The sequence below is a fragment of the Primulina huaijiensis genome, chromosome 14, assembly GCF_012295235.1.
Source record: "Primulina huaijiensis isolate GDHJ02 chromosome 14, ASM1229523v2, whole genome shotgun sequence".
NCBI classification, from domain to species: Eukaryota; Viridiplantae; Streptophyta; class Magnoliopsida; order Lamiales; family Gesneriaceae; genus Primulina; species Primulina huaijiensis.
In genome coordinates, this window is record NC_133319.1 from 18,893,375 (window position 1) to 18,905,370 (window position 11,996).

The following is an 11,996-nucleotide window of genomic DNA, read 5'->3' on the forward strand; positions in this document are numbered from 1 at the left end:
ACATAAAGTATCAGTTAGACTTCATCTATTGTCTTTAGATCAGTTTACCTATCAGTATCTCTCTTACACTATCAGTTTGGCTTGGTCGTCAGTTGGACTCTTAAAAAACTTTTGCTCATCAATATTCAGATTTCTTCACAAATTCAGTTATCTTAAGCTCTGCAGTTATATGTTAGATCAACAACCTTGTTAAATTTCTAAAACTTAAAATGTTCTAATAGATACAAAAAAATCAAATTTTTGAAAAAAAAAATCACATCAAAATATTCTCCTTCACAAAAAATACATATTTTGAATGGGAATTTTCTACATCGAACTAATATTGTCATTAATCAATTCCTAACATAAATCCTTCATCAGATGAATATTTGCACATCTTATGTAAAAGGAACAACTTTTGAGATTATATTTCTTCAATTTATGTTTTTTTTCACGTGGCTTCCCTATGTACACACATGCAGAGATTTTTGTTTCTTTGGCAACAAATGGTTAAATGAATATTATAACATGCTAACAAGTATGAATTAATATTATTACATCATACAAGAATCTAGTGACATATTCCATGTGTCCAACTCAATTTAGGTCCATATTCTTTTTTGTTGTATAACATAAAATAAGTCAACAACAATATTTTATAAATTTTCCAAATGACTATTGTAATATGTAAAACAATTTGGAGTAGCTCTCCTGTGAGACGGTCTCACGAATTTTTATCTGTGAGACTGTCAACCCTATCAATATTCACAATAAAAAGTAATACTCTTAGCATAAAAATTAATATTTTTTCATGTATGACCCAAATAAAAGATCTGTCTCACAAAATACGATATGCGAGAACGTCTCACATAGGGGTGGGTACGGTACGGTATACCGTACCGAACCACGGTACCGTATATCGTACCGTAAATATCGGTATGGAAAAATCCATACCGATACCGATACCGAAAATTTCGGTCCGTTATGATTTTTCGTTATATTGATTTTTTCGGTTATTTCGGTATTTCGATATTTCGATATATTTTCCCAGCCCTAGTCTCACACAAGTTTTTGCCAACAATTTGATCCAAATTTTAGGAAGTTTTGTAAATCTAACCGAATTGCAAGAATGCGTCGAAATCTAATTTCTACAAATCAAACAATCGAGATTTCATTGGCCCTTAGTTCCGACCTCCTTATACATGAGATGTCAAAAGACAAGGAAAAGAAGATGCATAATTCTTGAACATGGTATGAATATATACTGTTCCAAAAGAGAGAAAATAGAAGCTAAGCAAATATTGCTGATTTAAAATTCGATCTAGTGACATTAAATTCAAATTTGAACAAAATTTCGAGTTCGTGAATCTTATAAAACGTCATAATTCTAAATTTGACGAAATTTCGAGTTCATAACAAACATAAATTCCGTTATCAGACATAAAAAATTAAAAATTCTTTGACGTATCCAAACTCGATATAAAGAGATTAATATTTCTCCTTGTGTAGGGAGTACACATGCCATTCGACGAGTCACCATTTGTGAGGATAAATGGTGAGATATTACTGGGTTAGAATCCACCACGTAATTACAAATACTAACGTTGACTCATAAAAGTGACTATTAAATTTCATTTAATTAGGCATATGAATGGAATTAATTTTAAATCTTATATTAAAATATAAAAGTGGAAAATGGTATTTAATCATTTTTTTCCATAATTAATCAGTTATTACAACTTACGTGTGCTTAAAATACAATACGCCGTTACGACACTCCATTCATTTTAAATACAATACGCCATTACGACACTCCATTCATTTTAATTCCACAAAAATTTTCGTGCCGCAACTTGCTAGCAAATTGACTAAATATCGGAAAAATTGATTTAAAAGTAAAGATTATATATTAGAAGAAATAAAAATAAAATATCCAAGTTCAAAGGTAGATAAATCTACTGTACATGCTGAAACATGCAGAGAGATATCAATGCTGCAACCGAGACTGACTGAATCCATACTAATGGAGATAGATGTAATGTCAAAAGTATGTTAAGTTGGAGAATAAATCATGTTTACAATAATGCCAGTTTTCCAAATTCTACGCAACAAACAATCGACGACAGACCTTGTGATCATAGTCACCATAAAGGTTTCTTGAAATGGCTTGTTAGACGTGAGTGTACTGCTCGATCTCATCCCCAAACTTAATCAAGACTTTCATCATTGGTGCAATGAGTTTGATGTGTCTTTCTTTTCATCCTTTTCATCAGCAGCCTCGCTCGGCAGGTCGGGGCCTGAAGGGATCTTGCCAGGGTAATTAGCCGTAGGGGGATCTGATCCTATCATCCTGCACTTTACGAAACCATTTCAACACTGGGATATGGAGGAAAAAAAAAACTACAAGGAGATATTAGGTTATGATGGGGTTTACCCTTTGTCCACAATGGTCATTGAACGAAGCTCGCAATTTGCAAAACTGCAGTAACGCGTAACTAACAAGATTAGTTATGTAAGCAATTTTGATTTCTGTGCAGAAAGATTGTCATATCTATTCTTTGTAAAGAAAAGTTGCTTCTATCCCAAAGGTAGAACTATGACAACCAAAGTCACAGTTGCAAAAACTATACTTGCACCGGTTTTTCCCCGAACAAATATTAACCACGTTTAAATGTCCCACACATTCCCAAATACACATATTTAGAAACTTCGTTTAGGGTCTTATTTGAGCTAGGCAAAACATAGCATCTAAATAGTCTCTCAATATTAGAGAACAGCCCGAAGACTAGCTAGAAATCTTACAGAAACAGATTGGCATGTAACTCATGGATCTAACCAGAGAGTAAAACGATGTTTTTATCAGAACTTACTGTGATGAAATTTCTTTCTTCACCAGTGGGTGGCATTCATTTCCAAAGGCAGTCAGTGTATGAAACAAAAATCCACTGTGGGAAACCACAGCTATTTCCTTTTCTTTCCTAGTAAATAACCTATATATGAAGATTAAAATCAAGACAAATATTGGAGAACGAATTATAAATTAACCAAAGGGTCTGATTTCATACAACAAGATAAGAAGTCAGTCACCATTTCATGAAGGTCATTCCTCTGGCTGCAACTTCTTCCTTTGTCTCTCTGACATCAGCCTTCCATAAAATATCTTCGTCGCTCTCCATCTGCCAGGAGAAAGTTCTTTTAATCTTAGATCAGATTAAGTAGACCATTCATCTCATGCATGTCTATACGCAAATATACAACAGCAGTTACATGACTTACCAGTGAGAAATCAACTGCTGGAAAAAGATATTGATATTCACTAACGCTTCTCCTTTTGTCACAAGGATGAACACCCTGAAAATAGATTTTTTGAGGAAAGGAAGATCATCCCACAGATCAACAGAACAAGCACAGAGATTTGACCCCATAATTATTTGTAACCATGTCATACATCACAAACCATGTATATGCCTTCAACTCAAATTGGGATGCCCAGTAGAGTCGAACCATATAATTTTTTTGGTGAAATTAAGAGCTCACTTTTTCACAATTTTTTCATATGGCATAAAAGTTAAAACATTAATGAACTCCCCCGTTACTCTCCTAGATGCCGTAATTAGGAAAATGAGATATCTCTTTGGCATATAGGGAAACAATAGAAAAGAGTAGAAAAAGGCAGAGAACAAAAAATTGGAGCTACAATAGTGATGAAAACCAAAGTAAAATGACTTTCTATGTCGGATATACCAGATGCTCTCGACAAAGTTCGGCAGCAACGATAGGTGGGCAATCAAGACTTGAAATTGCATCCCGGTCACTGTTTCCTGCATTTGCCACCATCAGTGGTACAATATCCATCCTATCAGAGTAGCCATCGCCACCAAATACCCCAACAGCCGTTTGAATGGTCCTGCAATCATCTCAAAACCGGGCGTGTAATATTATGAACTATTTACTCTTGCAAGCATCAGGAAAGCTATAATTCTCACTTTTGCATGCCGGACAATGAGACGATTGCATAAAAATAAGTTTATTTTTTGTTCTCATAATTGACAATGTATCAGTTAGTCAAAATATAACATCGATCCAACTTTCTTGATAGCTATAGTATTCAGCAATATAGTTTGCTGCAATGTTAGAGGAGTTCTTTTTTCTGAATTTTTTTTAAAATCCAATTTACAAGCATTTTAAAACCAAAAAACCATGTTCAAAGTACCACATACATCCATAGTTAATTTTCGTTAAGTTTCTGTAAATATATTGTGTTTCTGTAGAAAAAAATTGACATAATCTAACAGCCAACATATATACCTCAATTTAAAAAAGTTTCCCCCACAGGGAAAAAAATTATTTGAAGGAACAACGAGAGCATTCAGATTACTTGAAACTCCAATCAGACATATTAATGACATTTGAGTTAATAGGCACCTAGTGAAGAGGCTTTCCAAAACTCACTTCAAAACAAGTTACTACAGAGGATTCGATAAAGGTGGATTAGTGTCAACAAACATCTAAGGATGTAAACGAGTCAAGCTGAGCCGAACAGTGTCAGGCTCGAGTTCGACTAGTTTAAGATATATATAGGCTCGAGCTCGCTTCGAGTTTTTATTATGAGATTCGAGCTCGGCTTGTTTTGAAGTTACTAAGCTCGCGAATAGCTCAACTTCGGTTTGTTGATAGCTCGTTTATCATGTTTAATAAGTTTGGCTCGAGCTCGGCTCGTTAAGCGGGCTCGTTTTCGAGCTCGTCAAGCATACAATTGAGCTCGAGTTTGAGCCTGATTCAAGCTCGTTAAAGTTATAATCGAGCTCGAGCATACAATGGAATATATGTTTATAAACTAATTCTAAACTAAGACATAAAAGAATTATTTCATAAATAACCAAAACGACAAGCCTAAGAACTAAAGAAACATAAACTGTTGTTTTTATTTAGGTTCGTTTATGCGGTTATATATGAATAATGAACTTATCTGGTCTAATTCTTATTTTCATATATTTGTTTCAAGAAAATTTAAAAAATAATGAATAAATTGTTTCATTTTGTTTTCAGTACTTTAATTATTTTATTGGATAAATTTAATTTTAATTACCAAAATAATCATTATCGTATATGATTCTAATTCTTTTTGTATATTTTAAATTAAATTTCTATTTCATTTATAAATAAGAATATAAGTATATCCTAGTAGTTAAGTTTTAATATATTAACGAGTTTCATTTAGTTTATTTCATTTAACTAAAAGTCTAAAATATCATATATAGTTCTAATTCTTTAAATTGAATTGTTATTCCATTTCATATATGTTAACATAATATTCGTTTCTTATCTTCGTTCTACTCTTGCTCATTCCAATCATCACATAATAAACTTAACTTGTTAAACATGAGAGAGTTCATAATTCTAAGTTTTAATCATAATAAGTTCGATATCATTAACTTAAAATTTTTACTAATGTCGAATGACGTATCAATTTAGTATATAAATTTTTTAATTAGTTGTCATAGAATAACATCCTAAAATTTAGATTTTAGTTTTTTTTATCAATATAAATTCATTATACTCTATTCAAAACATTATATTATAAAATATCTTAGTTGTAACAAATTTATAAGTTTAAAGTAATTTACTGTCAGTTGTTCATAAATCATACTACGATTTGGTTTTACAATTTATTTGATTAATTACTCAAAACATATAAAGTTATATCATTGTTCATTAATTCTCTTGATTATATATAATTATTTAATTAATTTTTCTAGATATATCAACATGCCAAGGACATTGTAAGATTTGGATCATATTTTATTTAACTATTAATTTAGGTAAGTAAATGAATCAAGCCGTTCACGAGCTATTCGGAGCTTGCGAGTCATATAAACGAACATGTTAGCGAATAGTAAACGAGTCGAGCTCAAGTTCGCAAACAAACTAGCGAGCTCACGAGCAAAATATCATTAGCTCAGTTTGCTCGATAAAATTGTCGAGCTCAAATCGTGCTCGCTCGACAAGATTAACGAACGATCTCGAATGAACATTTTAACGAGACGAGCTCCGAATAGCTCGTGAGCAGCTTGATTCGTTTACATCCCTATAAGCATCCAACCGAGTGGACTGGAAAAATAAAATGAACCATATCAATATCATTCTTAACTGAGTAAAGCAGCACAATGGTAAAGTTATACCAAATTTGCAAAGCATCTGGTGAAATTTATCACTCGCAAGGCACTACGAAGTATAAGGCTTAACATGACAAGCTAAGTGTGTAACATTCAATTCTGGCATCTCTCAACAATAAAAATGAATCTGCTCAGTATTTTACTGCTTAGGGTACAAATGCACTTTCCCATTTCAGAAATGTCACCTTAGCAAAGGAGAAGTAACAACCAAATCAATTTTCTTGATAAGCCCACTTGCATGAACATGTTTACGCAGATTGTCAACCTGATATGAAAGCTAAAAGCCATCAAATATCAGAGGATCGACATTATTTATTCCTAGTAAAGAGTCAAGCAATTGTAATTTAACAACTGGCACTTTTCCAACCTGCCGCCAGCCCAGCTGAGTAAGGTGTGCGTCAAAATATTCTGGTGACATGTAAACTTTATAGTTCTTATCTCCTTCAACATTGTGGATTCCTTGAGCATGCCTTACCTAAATATATTGTTTAATAAGACCACACAATCTCGAAATTTTGAGCAAAATCCAAGAGAGAAGAAAATGTCTGAGTGTCCTTCAAACCAAAGATGCAACATTTACAAATTTTCTACGAATGCAGCAAGAAATGTTCAAAGTGCATTTGATACCAACCAGATGGATAGTTTTGCAGCGGTGCAGTGGAAACAAGCTGGGACAGCAACTACTATCCATCACTGCAATTGGACCAAATGAAAGGTATTGCAAATGTTTTGTGTGAGCAACATCTAATGCGTTATAGCAGACAGGTAGATCATTAAAAAAGAAAGAACCCAAAATTCCACACAATGAATACCTGAGGAATGGATACATGTTCCTCATTTACAGAAGCTCAATGAAATAATTAACAGGAAAATCAGTTTAAGATTGTGGTTGCATCAAATTCCAAACCTTTTACCGAAAGTGATTTTGTTTTTTTAAAAAGCATCCATCTTTTTATTGTTCAAGTAAACAACCATTTGTTTAATCAACCGGCTCTGTCCTTCTACAATAGAACTGAATCCTAGATTTACCTCATGATAAATAGGTACATATAATGCTTTCTGCAAAATTTGTATAACTCTGAGGTTTAAAAAAATATGGCACACCACAAGTCACAACTGACCCTTCTTGGACCAATACCACTTCAAATTACAGACTGAAACAGAAGCAATCAACGTTTTCTTGTAGCCAATCCAAATAATCTGAAGTCCCATGTACAGATTCAGTTAACAGATGCAAATATCACCAAAGCAAACTACGCACAATTACTTCAGCTAAAACACAATTCCTCTCGTCGGATTTAAAGATCCTGCACAAATAAACTAACTCACCAATACTAGAAGCCAGAAGGTACAACACAAACAGCACAAACAAGAGTGAAGATTCCAGTTCCAGCAGAATCGGAACTCAACTCATCAAAACATGAAACATAATGCAATAAAGCGGCACATCAAAAAATCAAGAAAACGAACACAAAAACAAGAAAAAAAAAGGAGAGAACATAAAAAGACAATCAACACTAATACCGATACAGTACACTTAATAGCCAAAAATCTTTCTTCCAACTTACCCACGAAAGGCAGCTTCGATCGAACAGCTAGAGGCTAACAGCAATTGGAATCTGGAATGGCGAGTGGAAGGGATTTTGAAGTGGGGAATTGACTGAAGGGATGGTCATGTGCTTTCCTCCAAGAAGATGATTATTAAATTATTCATATTATTAGTAAATTAATAAATAATAATGATGATAAATATATTATCATAAGAAAATCATGAAGTATGTCTACTGTGAGACGATCTTACGAATATTCTTAACATAAAAAGTAATATTTTTTCATAAATGACTCAAATAAGAGATCCGTCTCTAAAAATACGACCCGTGAGACCGTCTCACACAAGTTTTGCCCAAAATTGTGATAATATATACTAAAAATACAAAAAATTTAAGATTACACTAGAATAACAAAAATAAGCATACTAAAAAAAATCACTTATCATAAAAAATTCTATAAAATTCACTCCTAAATTTTTTATATCTTATATAAATTATAAATAATTTAATATACTAATTGATTTGACACAAAAAAAGAAAATATTTTTTATCCATAAATGAAAGTTGCATTACTCAATAAAANTTTATTGAAAAAATTGTGAAAGCCCACCATCTTTATTTTTTTTAAAAAAAACAAACAAATTATAATCAAAATAAAAAAATATATTTAAAAGTATGTTTATTGAAAAAATTGTGAAAGCCCACCATCTTTTTTTAAAAAACAAATTATAATCAAAATAAAAAAATATATTTAAAAGTATGTTTATTTTCATAATAAATTATTATATATATAAGTATATATAACAATTTTTTCAATATATTGATGATAATAATGGCAAAGTAAAATGATTGGTGGTTCTGATAAGAAAAATATGAGTTTATGTGCAACTAACCTTGTGAAATATAAAAAATATATATTTCTCTTATATGAAAATTAAATAGACATAATAATTTTTTTTAATAAAAGTTATATGATCAACACATGCACCACTTGAAAATCTGGCGAGATATAAAATATTCTGATAATATATCAGATATTAGTGATCAAAATGATCAGTTGACAAAACAGTTGTAATAAAACTCAATTTGCTACAAGTCATATTTCAGATCAGTTAGACTAGTTCGGACGTTATCTATGCTAATTGGACGTTGTCGGTTGTGGTATTTACGTCATCCAGTTCGATGTTACAACATCCTTTTTGAAAAGATAACGTACGAACTAATATAGCCGACTTGAAATATGACTTATATAAAATTAAGTTTTTTTTATAATAATTTTGTTTGTGGGTCATTTTGATCATTATTTTATTAGACATCATTAAAATGTTTTAACTTTTCAGATTTTAAATGATACTGAGAGTGTTGGTATAACTTTTATAAAATATTAATGTTTAGATAGCTTGTTCCTTCGTATGTTTATCAAGTGACCCAACGTGCCAACTGCCAACTCCGTCACAGTTATTATATATTTCGGTCGGTGTCCTTTTGATTTAATCACATTTTGAATTGTTTATATTAACATAAGAAACATTTATTATTTTTTAAAAATATTTTGATTTAACCATTTTATTCTTTTATTTTTGTTTGAATTTAATTTATGACAAAAACTTATATGAGACAATCTCACGGGTCGTATTTTGTGAGACAGATCTCTTAATTATGTCATTCATGAAAAAATATTATTTTTTATGCTAAGAGTATTACTTTTTATTGTGAATATCGGTAGGTTTGACCCGTCTTACAGATAAAGATTCGTGAGATCGTCTCATCAGAGACATAATCTTAATTTACTTAGTCCAATTTTGAAGAAAATTTGATTTAATTTACTAAAGTACTGAAAATAATTCATCGTTGCCCACAATCAAAATGATTATTATAGAGTGAGCTATTTTTTTAAAAAAAAATTTATACATTAGATTCTAATCCCTCGAGGAGAAGAGATCATATAATCAAATTAAGAGTTTTTTTAAAAATAAAAACTATTGTTGTCAAAGATAATTATTGATGATTAAAAGGTTGGGCAAGGCAACAGTGGCGGCACGGCGCTAGTGCTCCAGTTATCCCATGTGGTCAACAAACAAGCGATAAGAGGGTGCTTGGAATGTTTTCCTCGAAACCCTTCTTGGAAAATCAAAGAACAGAGAGTTGAATGATTATCAAAATATTGTTGTTTTGAAGATGAGACGTATTTGATTATATTTGTTTAGAATATTTGGTGATTGACAAATAACAGTATCGAGCTGTTTCAGGATTCAATTGTTTATCGATTGTAATTTTTGGTTTTCAGACTGCTGGATCAACTTAAGTCGTTCAGACAAAACATCAAGTTTAAGTCGTAGATTATCTGAACTCTAGCTGCAAGAGATCATCAGTCATCAGACTGGATCAAGTCTTAAATGCATTACACGTGTTTAAACCGTTAAACTCCAACTGCACTCCAACCACATTTAAAATAATTACACAGTATCCTACCAACACCTGAATGACATAAAGTTGTATATTTTGTCTGTAACCTATCAGCTTTTTCAGAAGCTAGGAGCTTAAACTCGCAAAATCACAAAGAACATTAAATGAGCATTAATGACGTACAATGACTGAAAGCGACGTGTCCATTTTATGGGATAATAGAATATATGATCGTTGAAAAGCAAATTCGACTATTAGAGTTTTTCAACTATATATATCAGATTTCAAAGTGAATAACAAGTTTAGCTGAATCACGATTACAAGCTTACATATTTCAAATTTGCATTCTTTCAAAAATTCTGAGTACACTTAAGAGATCATATTTCAAGCTGCTCAAATAGCACACTCATATCAGAAAGTATCAGATATTCAAGTATCACTTTGTCATAAACTCGTATCACAACCAACTCTAGTCGTTCAAGTTGGCTGTTGAGTTACATTGTGTTTTCTGGTGAACCGAATGTTTTTAAACATTCAAAATTTGTTGTAGTGAATACTAAGAGTTTTAACTCAGGTATTGATAAGTCCAACGTGAAGTAGGTTCTTACAAATAATTGTATCAATCAAAGTCTTTTAGTGAAATTCTTCTTAAGTTAAAGAAGAAGTGACATATGAATATTTATCTTCAAACATACATAAAATACTCGTCTTTTTATATTGCACATATTTTACTATATGTTCATATAGTTGTTTCTTGTTAATTGTCGGTTACACTATATATGCTTTATCACTATTTAAGTCAGATTGTTTCTGCTTTTATTCATTTATCATTCACTGGTCCAACTAAGTTCAAGAATATTTATTAACAACCTAAAAAATGTAAAGAACAATTTAATCTTTAGAAAATTTTTAAATGCACTCCTTCTAAACTCTAATCGGAACCCAACTATATTATATCCTGAAAACAACATAAGGTCTTTTGCACTCAAGGGCCAATCTCTGTCCGGCCCGTAAAACCTTTGCGTGTCTCCGTTATCTTTTGGGAGACGCCCGTAGGTCCTAACACAATATTAGAATTTTTCCAATTCAACTTTGAGTAGGTTTCTTGTGAGACGGTCTCACGAATCTTTATCTGTTAGACGGGTCAATCCTACCGATATTCACAATAAATAGTAATATTTTTAGCATAAAAATTAATAATTTTCATGGATGACCCAAATAAGAGATCCGTCTCACACAAGTTTTTTCCTTAGAATTTTTCCAATAAACGCGATAATAAAATTGAATTCTCATATTTGTCAAAAAATATACCAATCTTGAATCTTGTTGTTGAAATCCTAATTGTCATAGTTTAACGAGAATTTCGATGGAGATTACTATCTTACGTGGCCAGTGTGATATGTTAAGATCAAACAATTATCATTTGGTCAAAAGCTAAAGCTGATGATAATTATGTAACTTAAATATTTTAAATCGTACAACAGTCCATACATCACTTTTCGATTATTCTCCCAAAATGAACAATTATTGCCTTACAACATGATAGCGACACATTTATGGGGGTCAATATTTAACTGAAATTAATTTAATTATTTATTGAATAAATAAAGATTTTAACATAAAAATTTCAAAATATTATAGTTAAATTATTAATAATTAAACTTAAAATATAATATAATTAATTTTTTTTTTAAAAAATAAATCATTAGGATAAATTTTTTTTTAATGAACATAATTCATTAAATAGGATAACTTTGCTACAATGCATCTTTGTGTACAATAACGCTGAGTTGGAATAAGAAATCAAGGGCTACGCTAAAATAGCGCCTGACTGGAGATGTCCTTAAAATTTTAAAGTACTATGTTGAACCTTTCTCATTTTATC

At 31.4% G+C, this 11,996-nt stretch overlaps 1 protein-coding gene across 4 annotated transcripts; it reads right to left on the reverse strand.

Annotated features, from left to right (window-relative positions):
* Positions 1 to 1,962: 1,962 nt before the first annotated feature.
* Positions 1,963 to 7,874, reverse strand: LOC140957254 (phosphoglycerate mutase-like protein 1). 4 transcript variants are annotated; one of them, XM_073414404.1, is made up of 10 exons: positions 7,724 to 7,874; positions 6,787 to 6,848; positions 6,523 to 6,630; positions 6,341 to 6,420; positions 3,724 to 3,886; positions 3,256 to 3,330; positions 3,067 to 3,155; positions 2,850 to 2,969; positions 2,414 to 2,458; positions 1,963 to 2,329 (listed from the first exon to the last, which is right to left on the reverse strand). In XM_073414404.1, the coding sequence occupies exons 2-10, from the start codon at positions 6,844 to 6,846 to the stop codon at positions 2,203 to 2,205; spliced, it is 867 nt and encodes a 288-aa protein (XP_073270505.1). In that variant the 5' UTR covers positions 6,847 to 6,848; positions 7,724 to 7,874; the 3' UTR covers positions 1,963 to 2,202. The 4 variants fall into 4 exon arrangements, with proteins under 4 accessions (XP_073270505.1, XP_073270504.1, XP_073270506.1 ...); XM_073414403.1 differs by having other exon boundaries at positions 6,341 to 6,432; XM_073414405.1 differs by lacking the exon at positions 6,787 to 6,848 and having other exon boundaries at positions 6,341 to 6,432; positions 7,724 to 7,843.
* Positions 7,875 to 11,996: the final 4,122 nt, after the last annotated feature.